This window comes from Suricata suricatta, chromosome 11 (genome assembly GCF_006229205.1).
Source record: "Suricata suricatta isolate VVHF042 chromosome 11, meerkat_22Aug2017_6uvM2_HiC, whole genome shotgun sequence".
Classification (NCBI taxonomy): Eukaryota; Metazoa; Chordata; class Mammalia; order Carnivora; family Herpestidae; genus Suricata; species Suricata suricatta.
Window position 1 is genome coordinate 84,468,657 of NC_043710.1, and position 15,175 is coordinate 84,483,831.

The 15,175-nt window shown below is 40.5% G+C and overlaps 2 protein-coding genes across 6 annotated transcripts in view; both read left to right on the forward strand.

The window, feature by feature from the left end:
- The window catches only part of PRDM10 (PR/SET domain 10), a 94,970-nt gene extending 90,065 nt beyond the window's left edge, over positions 1 to 4,905 (forward strand). For all 4 annotated transcript variants that reach the window (XM_029957181.1, XM_029957182.1, XM_029957184.1 and 1 more), the window contains one exon: positions 1,912 to 4,905. In XM_029957181.1, the coding sequence (XP_029813041.1) occupies positions 1,912 to 2,112 (201 nt within the window). In that variant the 3' untranslated portion in view covers positions 2,113 to 4,905. The remainder of the gene's footprint in view (positions 1 to 1,911) is intronic.
- Positions 4,906 to 5,817: 912 nt separating this feature from the next.
- NFRKB (nuclear factor related to kappaB binding protein) overlaps positions 5,818 to 15,175 on the forward strand; it is a 43,607-nt gene continuing 34,249 nt past the window's right edge. For both annotated transcript variants that reach the window (XM_029956738.1, XM_029956739.1), the window contains exons 1-4: positions 5,818 to 5,902; positions 6,969 to 7,052; positions 8,188 to 8,343; positions 10,811 to 11,012. In XM_029956738.1, coding sequence (XP_029812598.1) covers positions 8,209 to 8,343; positions 10,811 to 11,012 — 337 coding nt within the window. In that variant the 5' untranslated portion in view covers positions 5,818 to 5,902; positions 6,969 to 7,052; positions 8,188 to 8,208. The remainder of the gene's footprint in view (positions 5,903 to 6,968; positions 7,053 to 8,187; positions 8,344 to 10,810; positions 11,013 to 15,175) is intronic.

A 15,175-nucleotide genomic window follows, 5' to 3' on the forward strand; every position in this document is an offset into this window, starting at 1 on the left:
ACCCTCCCCTGCTTGCACTGTCTCTCTCTGTCTCTCAAAAATAAATTTAAAAAACATTAAACAAAATTTTAAAATAAACTATTCTATTGTGTTTTTAAATTAAAAAAATGTTTATATTTGAGAGAGAGAGAGAGAGAGAGAGAGAGAGAGTGTGTGTGTGTGTGTGTGTGTGTGTGTGTGTGTGTGTGTGTGAGAGTGGTGGAGGGGTAGAGAGAGAGGGAGACAGAATCTGAAGAAGGCTCCAGGCTCTGAGTTGTCAGCACAGAGCTTGACACAGGACTTGAACCCACGAACTATGAGATCATGACCTGAGCTGAAGTCAGATGCTTAACAACCAACTGAGCCACCCAGGCGCCCCTGAACTATTTTAAACATTCAACCCCCCGCCCAGTGAAAAACATTGCCATGAATTATCTTGTTATATTTAGATTAGGCAAGACAGTTTTGATTGTATCTGCTACCTCTGTTTTTACCTTCACTGGTTTATTCTGGCTTGCCTCTAAGTAATTAGAAGAGTATGTAAATTTAAATTAAGAATTTATACTTGTAAGTGGCTAGGAATATTGGGATGTTTCCAGGGAAGATTATTTCCCAAGAGGTCTCAGAGAGCAGCCAGGTAGTCTAGCGGCCTCAAAAACCTGATTTTTTTCCCCCAAAGCATCCTCAGAGCTTACCCATTTCTCAACACACAAACTCACATTAACTCGACTTAGGAAAGATGTATAAATCCAGAGTAACATTACTGTCAATGAAGACAATAACTAATATAAAATGGAATAGTCTTGCTGGCATGCTCAGTGAAATTTTTATGCCTGTGGGACCCACTGACTCTTTACCTTTCTTTGGCCAGGAACTCATTTGAGAACCTGATTATAGCAAGGGATGTTCTCATTTAAGGTCCATTTTCCAGGGTTCATAGAATTTCTAAAGCCTACCTGTGGACTACCTAGTAGTTCATTGACTCCAAGTAGAGAAACAGCCCCTTCGTCTTAGAAAAGGACCCACATGGGAAACCAGATCATTATTAAAAATTGGTGAGTGTGGACTCAGAGCACATGGCCCTAGATAAATCAAATGGTTATTTGGCTTTTATTCTGGACAGTGCTTGGAAAGGCTACTGCCTGGTCTGTCCTCTGTGACTTCTTTTTTTCTCAGCCTACGTAGTAGACCAATCACCCTGCCAATGGACACATTCTTTCTTTAAAAATGTTAACTTAAGGGACTAGCTAGCTCTGGGTCTGTGAAGGTTTGATGATCAGAGAAAGAATAATGACAGTGCATATTTTCATAAAGCTAAATTGATTTAATGTAAGGGACTTCATTCTAAGATTGTATTCTTCCTATAATTTTGAATGTTAAAATTTCTCTCATTTGACAGTGTCTTAAAAATGACTTTACTTGATAAAATAAAATTTGAGAATACTTATTACTTTTAATTTGCCGGTCTATGAAATTCTGAAGTCTAGGAACCAATGACCTAACTACTGTCTATTTTGTATTACTCTTAAATATTAATGGGCAGACCAAAAAAACCCCACAAAACACACACAAAAAATTAATAGACAGCAATCTTACCTTATGAATTTCTAAATGGTTAGGAGCAGTACAATAGCATGTGTTTCCTTTGCCACATAGGTTACTGTCATGATGGAAATTTCTGTACCTGAAGCTCTTCACTATGTCATTTGGTAGAACAACCAAGGTGTTCCCTTAATTGACCTCTGTAGTCTCTTGCTCTGATCCATCCCCTGTAAAGGACTTAAGTAAAACATCTAACTTAGGTGCCTATTTTGGTGTCACCTTGTAACATTTCATTTCCTATTCCTTCTTTCTCTTTCCACCAAGAACCTCCCCAACAGCTTTAGACCTCAGATTTCTATATATCTTTTTTGTTTTTTCCTCCTGTCCTAGGGTCATTATGTGTTATCAGAAAGTCAACCAGAATTGGAGGAAAAGCAAGCTTCTGCTCTCTCCGCGGGAGTCCAGGTTCAGCCAGCCACACACAGTGACCTGGACCCCCAGACCCCCAGCCAACAGCAGCCCACACAGTACATCATCACAGCCACCACCAACGGGAATGGGAGCAGTGAAGTGCATATCACTAAACCTTAACTTCACCCTGGAGCTCGAATCCAGCAGTCACATCATGTCTTTTCTCATTCAGAAATCTGAAAACTTCCAACACTTGGAACTCTTTTTTAAGATTTATCATTCACTCAAGAATTTAGAGACCACAGTTTTGACACTCTACACACCCCAGGGCTTCTTTTATCAAGGTCATCTTTACCAAATTGACGCTTCATAATCTAGGAGCTTCTGCCATGGAATGGAGAAAGTGGATTTCAAGGTGGAGAAACTTTGCCTTGCTCTTGAGTTGTTGTTGTTGTTGTTGTTGTTGTTGTTGTTGTTTTTATTTTTTAACACATTGATGGGCCTTACTTTTCCTTTGTGGAAATATTAAGTGGTGTATCACGTTTGTACCAAAGGTGGAGAAACGATGTGCCAAGTTCATGGCCACTGGACTTTTAAATTCCACACCATGGCACCAAGGGAGAGGGGCATTTCATTAGGTCAGAACTGCTTCATCTTCTGAGTTTGCATTTCCAGTAATTTAACAAAGGGAGCCTATTGAATATGAAAATAAAAATGATGAAACAGGTTTGACAGTGATGTTCTGAAGGAAAAACTGTCATCTAGATTTTTCTTATTGCTGATTAAAACAAAACAAGACAAAACAACTTGCCTCTTTGGGAAACCTGTTGTCAAGCTATTATTGGTAGTGCTTTCCACAGATGCTGCTCTTCAGCAGCTTAGGCCAGAACCTCCTGTTCTGATAGATATTACTTTCTTACTCTACAGTGGTAGTCTCCTGTAGGACAAAAGGTTTGTTTATTGTCAGCAGAATTTGAACTCCTACATTAAAGCTTTGCCTCCCATTCTCTGGTCGTGGTGTATTAAGAAGGAGGTATTCAAGGTATTGGTACCAAGAGAAATTTCTAAGATAATTATGTATAAAGTAGAGAGCATTGAAACCTTGTGCTGCCTTGCAGTATCCATTTACCATTCACTGGTGAAGGATAAACTCCTTGCTCTTACCAGGTGTATGTCCAACTGACATAATTCAGTGTATTTTAGTACTTCTCATGCTGTCTTAAAATGAACATTCTTAAAGGTTGGATGGAAAAGTGGCCCTCCTTATTTCTTAACACTTTTAGCTTCTGCAAATTGTAACTCATCTGGACCTTTTGGTAAGATGACCAACTTCACACTTAGGGGAAAAAATAGAAATGTGGGGACCATTTTTATGTCAAGGCAATTATAAGGGATATGGAAGAAATCTAATCTTTATGTATCTTACACTGTCATTTGGGAGAGGGAAAAAAATCTGCTGAGTGACAGTTTGTTTGTTTTTTAACATGTGTTCCTGTTTGCAGTCTTGTTACTATCAATTCAGTTGGGAAGAAGTATTTCCCTTCTTTTTACTGTACATTCCAATTGTACACATAAAACATCGCAGAAATTAGATTGTATTTTAATAACTTTTTGTGACACACTAATGCATTTTTAGAGTAATTATTGTGTGATAGAACTTATCACTCCAGAACAGAAAGACCTAACTTCAATTTCAAATGAAGTTAGTTAATCTATTTTATTTACATTTCTGGGTAAAAACTGGTCCTGTAAATTAAAAGTATAGGAACTTCTTTACAGTAAAGATACCTTCCTGGAAAGGAAATAATTTTGTTGAAATAACTTTATTAATATGTAGATTTTGCACTTTATTTTTGAGACCTCTTTCATTCAGTTATCCCTGAAAATTTGGGCACTAAGAGAAGTTGAGAAAATTACTTGTAAATGTGTAGGAACTAGAGATGGACTCTGTCTTGGGTAACAAAGAGGTAATGTCCATGTTTTCAACAGAAAATATTGACCCTGAGTCACAAAACAGAGACTCTGGGTCCCAAAGTCCCACAGTGTAATGATTGTAAATATCCTAGTGTCTGATCCAGAAAGACTATGTGAAGAATATTAGACTTTGCCAAAGGTCCAGTTTAATTTTTACACCTTAAATTTGGCCCTATTGGGTCCTTTTTTTTTTTTTTTTTTTTTAACCAGCCAGGTACCTCTCTTCCCCTCAGGAATAACTTATTGATTAAAATAGAAAACTGTCACTGAACAGAATGTTCATTTTATGCCAGTTATTTCAAGTTGTAAAATACACAGACAAAAATTCTTTGGAAGATTTGTTTCTTTTCCATCTAAGTTTTTTTTTTTCCTTTTTTTGTTCTTATCTGGAATAAGTATAGGGTCTGAAACTATTTTGTATGTTATCAGCCAGAGATGCAGGTGGTGGTAAAGCCAAACAACACTTCTTTAAGATCAGGTATTCTGCACGTTCATTCCAAGTTGATAGATTTTCAAAAGGACTTGGATTTGAAGAGATGGTAGATTATAAGCCATCTGAAGATCAATATATGGGAAAAAATGTATGTAGCCAATGTTTATATTGTGGCCTCTCAAGACACATTGACACTCTAGACTTCAATCAGTGCAGTGTGAAAATTTCAGAGTAGGTTACATATAGATTTTACATTTTTATTGTTTGATTTGTGCCCACATAGACATTTCATCATGTAAAATTCCTATTATTCTGGAAAAACCCTATTGTTTTGATCTTCTTGAATTGTTTTCAGATTTGGAATTATCCTTTCAAAAAACTCTCAAGGTATCTGGGGCTAAAAAGCACTTCATGAGATGCTAAAGCTGACCCACAGGTTGAAACTGTTGACCCTATCCTGTTATTTAAATGTGAAAATTTATTGTACATTCAGTGAGTTATAGTGTTAATAGTCTTGTGCTACTCAGCAGGTGTAAAAATTAATAAATATTTTTTTTTAATAAACATCTTCCTTGTTTGTATGTGTGAAGCTACTGAGATGGTTAATTTTTTTTTTTAAATATTACGATTTATGGTGTTTTGACTCTGGTCTGGTCAGAGACTCAACATAAGGGAAGTTAGGGATGCCAACTATGGAATGGCGTTCCCCTGCCCTTTTACTTGGTGGTTTATAATTCAAGAACCTTTCCATGGCAGGGACTAAGGGCAGGTGGGCCGCCAGCAGGGGAGCAAAGATTGGGCTTTGTTTGGAAACTGCTGTTTTCCTACAAGGGAAGAACATTAGTTTGGCCTGCCAGGTTTTCTGACATATTTCCTTTCAGTAGAGAGAACTATGGTCTCTGCAACATTGGTGGGAGTAGCTGTGTAGTCTGTAGTCTGAAGCTGTTCTCAATAAGACCTAGTGAATAAGAAAGGGATCTACATTCTTAACAAGAACGTTATCGAGTTTAATTTTGAATGTATTTCTTCGACGTGTGTATTTCTTTCCGAAAGTCAGGGGTTCAGGGACAGGAGGAAGATAGAGGGACGGCGCAGGGGCACAGGCTCCGAGTCTGTGTTCTCCTCATTGAAACTCAAGAAACTGATTTTCCCAGCTGTAAAATGGGAATAGTGCATAAGAGCACACAGCTGTATAACAAAGATAGGGAATAGAAAGTGCTTAGCACAGTGTCTGGAGCAGGGACTCCCTGCAAACGTTGGCTAATGAAATTCATGGCCTCGGTTCGCGACCAGGTAGACTAGGCCCGACACCCCGGCAGCTTCCAACAGGCCACTTGCAAACTGCATCCCAGTACTCAGCAGCGCGGGCCCGCGTTGCCCCAGACCCTACCCCGCGCGGCCCCACCCCCGGCACCCTACAGGCCCCGCCCCGCGCAACCCCGCCCCTTCCGCCGCCCGAGCCCGGAGCGTGCACGCACCGAGACGCCTTGCGGGAGCGAGCGCGTCCGGGAGCCCGCGGGCCGAGAAACGCTGCGGGTTGGAAGACCCGCGCCTACGGCTCAGGTGAGGGCGGGCCCGGGGCGGTGAAAGGGTTAAAGTGGAGCCGGTGAGCCGGGGGAGGGAGCGGCTGGGTCTCTGAGGCTCTCTGCTCCTGTGGGCCAGGGACGAGGGAGCGGGCGTGTTGGGAGCCGGGCGGCTGGGTGGGTGGGGGTTAGGGTTAGGCACGGTGTGGGGGAGGGGCTGTGGGCGCTTAGGTGCAGTTTAGAGGGGCGGGACCCGGGCCTTGGTCCTGGCGGGGTTGGTTAGGGTGGGGTTTGCTGTAGGGTCGGGGGATTTGACGCCAGCTCCGGAAGCCGCCAAGGGTTTAGTTTCTGCGTTTGGGAGGGTCCTGGAGGCCGGGCTAGCCCAGATGCAAAGAAAAGGCCCTTGGGAGACGTCTTCCTGGTCTAGTTAAGGGGTCCAGGACGCCACAAGATTTACAAGATTTAAAAAACCCTTGGCTTCCGGGGATCTAATCCTCTGGCAGTACCTGCGTTTTGTACTTGAGATCCTGTTCAGAATAGTAGCAGGACAAAGGTTGCCACTCGAATAGATTAAATTTAGCTACCCCACCATCGTAGTTGAAGAAAGTGGTGAACAAGTTGTGAAACAGGGGCGATCCTCCCAAGAATCCGGGAGAACATTGGCTTTGCAGTTATTACCTTGTTCTATGTCAATTCTGCGAAGAGGACGTTACTTTAAACATAAGGTTGCTGCTGCAAAAATTGTTTTCTATTTTAAAGTTTTGTTAAACTCATGTGCCATGTGCTTTCTCACCTGCTTGGGTTATTTAGTCACTAAGACTGTTCAGGGTGTTGTAATTCCCCATGTACTGAAAGGTGAGGGAGCACAAATGCTCAGAGACCATATGCTTTGTTCAACACTAATCTTCCTGCAGTATCTTTACATAAATCTGAAATCTCTAAAAGATAACTTGAAATAATTAGTGGGAAGATGCTTACTTTAGTAGTACAGCTCTCTGCTTTTCATCCTTTAAGGGTTTTGGAATCAGAATTCATTACAATACTGTGTTTACGTGACTGCAGTAAGTCATATAAACTGTTATCCATCTGGAGATTATTTATTGTAGGATTCCACGATTGGAAATAACAGTGCAGAGGACCTGGGACAACTCCCCTTTGTCTTCCAGCTAAAGAAATTGACACTTGGCAAGGTAAGATTAGCCTAATGTCACCTAGATGAAGCTAGAAGTTTGGCATTTTGACTGTTAAGTCTGTTTCTTAATTTCCATTCCATTCCACTGTGCTCGTTAGTGCATTCGGTAGGTATAGGAGAGAGAATGGATTTAGATGTGTGTAGAGCGATTACATTCACGCTCCCTGTGGTCCTGTTAGTTTTGTTCCATCCAGTGGCAGCTTTACAGCTGATTTCTAGCCATTAGCCCAAGGAGATGCTCTCTGAAAATGTCTTAATTACATTTCTAAAAGTGACCAGTAGTGTTCAGTTATTATAGGAAGGAGAAACAACATTACACTTACATGGTTATGAATGTCAGATGGTCCTAAATTTACTGGTTGCCATGAACAAGTGTTTGGAGACCCCAGAGATTATGTGAACTAGAGTCATATTAGCTTGCTCCCTTTTCACAGTTTCAATTGAAAGTTCATACAGGAGATACAGTGTTAAGAATATCTGTTTGTAGTCAGGCAAACCTGAGTTTCAGTGCGACCCCTGGGGTTGGGCGACTTATTTATCTACTTTGATCCTCAGATTTAATATCTCTGGAATAGATATAACCCTGCCTCACACACTTGAAGGAATTAAATGAGATACATGAAAGGCCTTGGACTTAATAGGCCCTCATTAAATAACTTACTGTTAGTGTCTGAGCTTTACTCGTCTATATGGGTTGTCAGGAGTTTTTCTTTGTGAGAGTACAACAAAGAATTACTTTACAAAACAATAACTTAAATTATTTTATAGCAAAGAGATTATTGGCCTGAGAAATCTAAATTATGAACTCTCATCTGTTTATCCTTTAATCTCTAAATCTCAGTTTGCTCAAATATAAAATGAAGGTATAAGAAATGGTGTAAATTTGGGAGTTACTCTGGAAGCATTCTGGGCAATAAGAGACCTACTAGAAAAGATTTGAAGATTGAGATAAGAATGCAGTGGTAGAAGAGAGCAGAGGTGTCCGGCTGTGGGTAGTGTAGGAGGAGAAGTTATAACACTAAACTTGAGATTGACTATCTTCTGGACCAGAATATTTTCCAAAAGAGTGTTAATATCAGATCCTGGGATGCCTGCCTTTCTGCTTGGAGGAGTGACTGCATGTATTTGTCTAGATTGTCTGTGGAATGTAAACAATGGATTCCTTGGACCATATGCTGACGGAGCCCCTGGAGCTGGGTCCATGTGGAGATGGCCCTGGCACACGTATTATGGAGGACTGCCTCCTGGGGGGCACCAGGGTTAGTCTGCCTGAGGACCTTCTGGAGGATGTAAGTAGTAGCCCCACCCCCGTCTTTCTGTCACCTTGCCCATACCTGCTGTGCTAAAGCTTTTTTACACACTACAAGTTTTCAGTCTTTTGTGCTCTCTTTGGTTTCATTTTCTATATTGCATTCAGAGTGTCCTCTCTTTTTTAACATAAAGCCTTTAATATTCTGATTAAAGAAGAAAGCATAAGCTACATTCTGCATGCTTAATAATATGTCAGTATGATAGTATTATATAAGCCCTATTTTTAACCAGACAGTATTGAGCAATTAATAAGAAATTTAAGGACAAAATACGGGTTTTGTTTTGGGTTTTGTTTTTACATCAGCTTGGTTACCCACATTGTGGTTCATGAAACAAAACCTACATGTACCACCTCTGTTAATAAAGTAACCCTGCAGTCAGTTAATAGTATATGCCCTGGAATGGGATGTTTGTGTGCTTCTGGCCCATTTCACAGATGGGCTGGGTAATCACCAACATTCTAAAGGTGGCTGCTACTCATTACGTGCTTATTACATGCAAGGCACTACGTATGCCAAAACATGTATTTACCTGTCTTGTTTATTTTGCTGTGTTTCACTTACAGAGACAGGTGTAGAGTGTCTTTTAGCAAACATTTGTGCGTTATCTAATTTTAGGAGATGATTTCATTTAGTCATACGTGGTTCAGATTTTTCTTTTGTTACATGTCAAACATTACAGATAGACTTAAAGCCACCATTTAGTCTCTGCCACCTACAGTAACAACTGCTGAAGTTGACAGATATATCCTTCCCCTCCATGCTTTCTGTACATACTCTATCAAATAAATCTCTTCATGTTATTCATTTAGTCAGCACTTTATGTAGTACCTACTTTATGCCAGGCATGAGATAACTAGGCATAAAGTGGTGTGCAAAAATAGATTTGTAGGAGAAGGTCTTGGACACTGAGGTGTGTTAGTACCTGAATGCAAACATGTCTTCCAGGTGGTTGGATTTCTGGACTGCCTCCTGCTTATGCCCTTTGGTGGCTCTCTGATGTCCTTAGGATAATGTCACAAGTATTTAACATGTTTATAGGTCCCTGCCTCCTCCTTTCTTCTGTCTGCTGCTCCCCTTCCCCCCTTGTCCTAGCCATACCTTGCTTCAACTCTTAATTGTAAGAAAAGTGAAATGTGGGGTGCCTGGGTGGTTCGGTTGGTAGACGTATGACCCTTGACCTCAGGGTCGTGAGTTTAAGCCCCATGTTGGGCATAGAGCCCACTTAAAAAAAAAAAGTGAAATGTAGCATACATAAGAAGAGTAAATAAAATCCACATATCTATGGTACATGTACAGTTGAAGCAGTAATACAACACCCAGCTAGCTACCACTTGGGTTAGAAGTAGAATGCTGCCAGTGTCCTTCAAACCCCCGTATATCCCTCCCCGTCTCAGCCCTCTTCATTCTCCCCACAGGTAACTGCTGTCCTTTTTTTCATATTAATTCTTCCATTTTATGGCTTTGCTCTGTGGATTTAAAAATTTTTTATTTATGTATTTTTAAGTAATCTCTGTGCCCAATATGGGGCTTGAAGACCCCGAGATCAAGAGTCACTTGCACTACCGACTGAGCCAGCCAGGCAGCCCTGCTCTGTGGATTTTTAACTCTCCTGCCTCAACATCTTCCCCCCCTCCCCCTTTCCTTATCCCTTAACTATTTTAAATATCATTTCTTCTGGTGTGTGGTCTTGAGCCTGGGGGGTGTGCTTCTCCTATGTGCCTATATGTACATCAGCACTTCTTAAGCGACGTTGTAATTGCTGGCTTTCCCCTCCAGACAATATGTATACCATCCTGCTTCTGGTCAGTCTTGGCAGGTGACCTCAACTCCTCAAGTTCTCTCCCTTGATAACGGTTTCCTGCCCCTCGTTCTATGCTGAATTCAATTGTCCATCATACCCCTTGTTGGCAGAAATGGTTTCCAAATGAAATTTCTCTGTACTGAGATCGTATTTCCTTTGGATTATTTTTAACATTAAAAAAAATGGTTATTTTGAGAGAGATGGGGAGAAAGAGAGAGGGAAAGAGAATTTCAAGTAGGCTCCACACAATGCAGAGACTGACAGTGGGACTCTCATCAACTGTGAGATCATGACTTGAGCTGAAATCGAGTCAGATGCCTAACTGACTGAGCCACCCAGGCGCCCCTCCTCTGGATTATTACTTACTGTTGGGTGTAAGGTAGTGGTTTATATGTAGTTTGTATTCTCTAAGATTTGAGAATTGAATAAAGAGCATTGACATTTTGGTTCAAACATACTTAAGAACTTGGATGCAGTGATGGTTGCACAGCACTGTGAATGTCCTTAATATCACTGAGCTGTACACATAAAAATGGATAAAATGGTTAATTTTATGTTCTGTGTATTTTACCACTTACAGGAAAGCTTAAAAGCTTGTTTTTCTCTTGTTTACTTCTCTCCTGGTTTTCCGAATTCTTCTAGCCTGAGATATTCTTTGATGTAGTCAGCCTCTCAACATGGCAGGAAGTATTGAGTGACTCTCAGCGTGAACACCTCCAGCAGTTTCTGCCTCACTTTGCTGAAGACCGTCTTGAGCAGCAGAATCAGCTCATCCTAGCCCTGTTCAGTGGGGAGAACTTCCGCTTTGGGAACCCTCTGCACATTGCCCAGAAGCTTTTCCGAGGTATGCAGCTTGGCATTCTGTTGTTACGAGGAGTGGGAGAAAGAAGAACACATTCACTTGTGTGAATACTCCTTTCTTTGTTTATTGAACTTATTTTCATGAACACATACTGACTCAGAGACTGGTTGTTTGCAACACTTTGCCTAGGATATTCTTTTCAGTAAAAATTTTTAACTTACGTAGGAACCATAAATCATAAGTGATTTATTGTAGTAAGAACTGCATAACCAGCACCCAGATCAAGAAATAAAACATTACTTGTGTCTTACAGCATCCTTTATGATTAGGCTTTAAGAAAACTTAAAAACAGGGATGCCTGGGTGGCTCAGTCGGTTAAGCGCCCAACTTCGGCTCAGGTCATGATCTCACGGTTTATAGGTTTGAGCCCTACATCGGGCTCTGTGCTGACAGCTCAGAACCTGGAGTCTGCTTCACCTTCTGTGTCTCCTTCTGTCTCTGCCCTTCCCCATGCTCATGTTCTCTCTCTCTCCCTCTCAAAAAATAAATACTAAAAAAAAAAAACAAACAAACAAACCTTAAAAACAGTTCACAATTTGCTTGATCACATGTACATATGCGGATATGTGTATTTGTGCATCACACATACATACACACTTTTTTTCTGCAGAAAACATGATATTTTCCTGCCAAGCACTTCAGCATGTATGCATCGCTTAACAAGGACATTCTCCTGTGTTATCACAGCCCCATTATCATACCCAAGAAATTTTACACTGAGCAAATAACATCACAGAATATCTCACATTCAGGTGTTCTCAGTTCCTTAAATCTTCTTTATAGTGGCCTTATGTATGTATGTATGTATGTATGTATTTATTTTGAGAGAGAGGGCACATATGAGAGAGGCAGAGAGAGAGAATTCCAGGAGGGGCGGAGGGAGGATGAGAGAGAGAGAGAAGTGGGGCTTGTGTTTTACCTGAACCAGGGCTTGTGCTCACCCGAGCTGAGGTTCAGGCTCACCAAATGTGGAACTTGAACTCCTGGACCATGAGATCATGACCTGAGCTGAAGTCAGATGTTTACTGACTGAGCCAGCCAGGTGCCCAATAGTGGCCCTTTCAATTCCGGATCTATTCAAGGTTCAAGTACTGTGTTGGATTTCATGTCTCTTGGCTCCCTGAATCTGGGGCCCTCTGCCTTTTTTCTTTGTCTTTCAAAAAGATAGTCTTTTTTTTAATTTTAATTTTTTAAATGGTTTATTTATTTTTGAGAGAGAGAGACAGCATGAGCAGGGAGGGTCAGAGAGAGAGGGAGACACAGAAAGAGGCTCCAGGCTATGAGCTGTCAGCACAGAGCCTGATGCGGGGCTTGAACCCATGAACTGTGAGATCATGATCTGAGCCGAAGTCGGACGCTTAACAGACTGAACCACCCAAGTGCCCCAAAAAGACAGTCTGTCAATGACTTCTTTTTTTTTCAATTAAGTTTAGTTGACATACAATATTATGTTAGTTTCAGGTGTACAGCATTGTGATTCTGTATGTATTCTGAAGTAATCCCCATGATACATTTAGCTACAATCTGTCACCATATAAGTTGTTAGATATTATTAACTGTATATCCTGTGTTATATACATTGTATCCTTTTGTCTTATTTATTTTATAACTGGAAGTTTGTGGCTTTTAATCCTCTTCCCTGTTTTGTACAGCCTAAACCTCATCCCCCACAAGGCAGTCATCACATTGTTATATGTATCTATGAGTCTTCATATTTTTTTTTAGTTCATTTGTTTTTCAGATTTTACATGAATGTAAAATCATATGGTATTTGTCTTCCTCTGACTTATTTCAGGAAGCATAATATCCTCTGGGTCCATCCCTGTGGTCTCAAATGGCAAGATCTCATTCTTTTTTTAGGCTGAGTAATATTCCATTATGTACATATAAAATGTATATCCATGTATTTACCTTTATCCATTCATCTGTGGATGGACACTTAGTTACTCCCATGGCCTGACTCAGTGCACGGAGGGATGCATATACACTTTCTAAGTTAGTGTTTTCAGTCTCTTCAAATAAATAGTCAGCAGTGGAATTGCTGGATGGTAGTTCTAGTTTTCATTTTTTGAGGAATTCTCTAATATTTTCCACAGTGGTAGCACCATTTTTCATTCCCACCATTAGTGCATAAAGGTTCCATTTTCTCCATATCCTTGTCAACACTTGTTAATTCTTGCCTTTTTGATAATAGCCTTTCTGTTTTTAATTTTAAATGCTTGTTTATTTTGAGGGGGCGAGGAGAGCACACGCATGCATGTAAGCTGGAAGGAGCAGAGGGAGAGAAGGAGAGAGAATCCCAAGCAAGCTCCATGCTATCAGCACAGAGCCCAACATGGGGTTGATCTCAGGAACTGTGAGATTACCATCTGAGCAGATCCAGAGTTAGATGCTTAACTGACTGAGCCACCCAGGTGCCCCAATGATAGCCATTCTGACAGGTGTAGGTATCTTGTGGCTGTGATTTGCATTTCCCTGGTGATTAGTGATGTTGACCATCTTTTCACTCATTTGTTGGCCATCTGAATGTCTTCTATGGATAAATATTTATTCAGGTCCTCTACCCTTTTTTTGTTGTTGTTGATGTTTATTTATTATTGAGACAGAGAGAAACAGCATGAATGGGGGAGGAGCAGAGAGGGAGAGAGACACAGAATCTGAAGCAGCCTCCAGGCTCTGAGGTGTCAGCACAGAGCCAGACACAGGGCTTGAACCCACAAACCATGAGATCATGACCTGAGCCGAAGTCGGCCACTTAACTGAATGAGCCTCCCAGGTGCCCCACTCTGCCCATATTTAACTGGATTATTATTATTGTTGTTGTTATTTTGGTGTTGAGTTGTAGGAGTTCTTTATATAGTGTAGATATTTACCCCTTATTGGATAGATCATTTGTCAGTACAGTCTCCATTCAGCAGGTTACCTTTTTGTTTTGTTGATGGTTTCCTTTGCTTTCCTTTGTTTTTTAGTTTGATGTAGCCTCATCTGTTTATTTTTTGCTTTTGTTCCTCTTACTTGAGGAGAGAGAACCAAAAGAACGTTGGTCAGAGTAATGTCCCAAGGGTTTACTGCCTGCGTTTTTTTTCTAGGAGTCTTGATGTTTTCAGCCTCACATTTAAATTGTTAGTCTGTTTTGACTTCATATTTGTGTATGATGTAAGAAAGTGGTCCAGTTTTATTCTTTTGCATGTAGCTGTCCAGTTTTCCCATTACATTTGTTGAAGAGACTTTTCACCCATTGTATATTCTTGTTTTCTTTGTTGTAAATTAATTGACTATATAAGTTGAAGGTTTATTTCTGGACTCAGTTCTGTTCCACTGATCTGTGTGTCCTTTATGCTGGTCCCATAGTGTTTTGATTACTGTAGTTTCATAGTGTAGTTTGAGATAAAGGAGCATAATATTCCGTGCTTTTTTTTTTTTTTCTTTCTCAAGATTGCCTTGTCTATTTGGACGGTTCCATAAAAAACATACTGATAGTTTTGAAGAGCCCAGGACACTTGAATTGTAAAATGTCCTGCTTTCTGGGGAATTGTATTGTTACCTCATGATTATATTTGGGTTAAACATTTTGTCACAGATATTAAATAGGAACATTACTTCTCCCCGCCCCCATCACTTCAGGAGGCACATGATTCATTTTTTCAGTGTTGGTAATGATGCATTTGATATCTTGGTTAAGTGGTATCTGCCAGACATACTGATTGTAACAGTATCTTTTTTCTTCATAATTAAGGAGGAAAATGTAGGATGATACTTTGGGACCATGTAATAGTATTCTTACCCCAAAGCCTTTGGTTTACTCAGTGGGTTAACATCCATTGATGATCCTTGCTTGAATCTGTTATTACATTGGGATTGCAAAATGTTAAGCCACCATTTCTTCTCCAATGGAGAGGAGCAGAGGGAAGCCTCTTCCCTTTTTGGGGTGACTTTGCTTTGGCAGGAGCCCCTGAAAGTACAGTGCATCTCCTTGAGTTTTGTTAACCTGGACAACGTGATATCTATGAAAGCCTGGAGGGAACAGGCTTATCATTGGAAATCTTTCATTACCTCAGCTATTTTATTTTATTTTATTTTTTTATCTTATTTTATTCTTTTTTTTAAAAATAGTTTATTGTCAAATTGGTTTCCATACAACACCC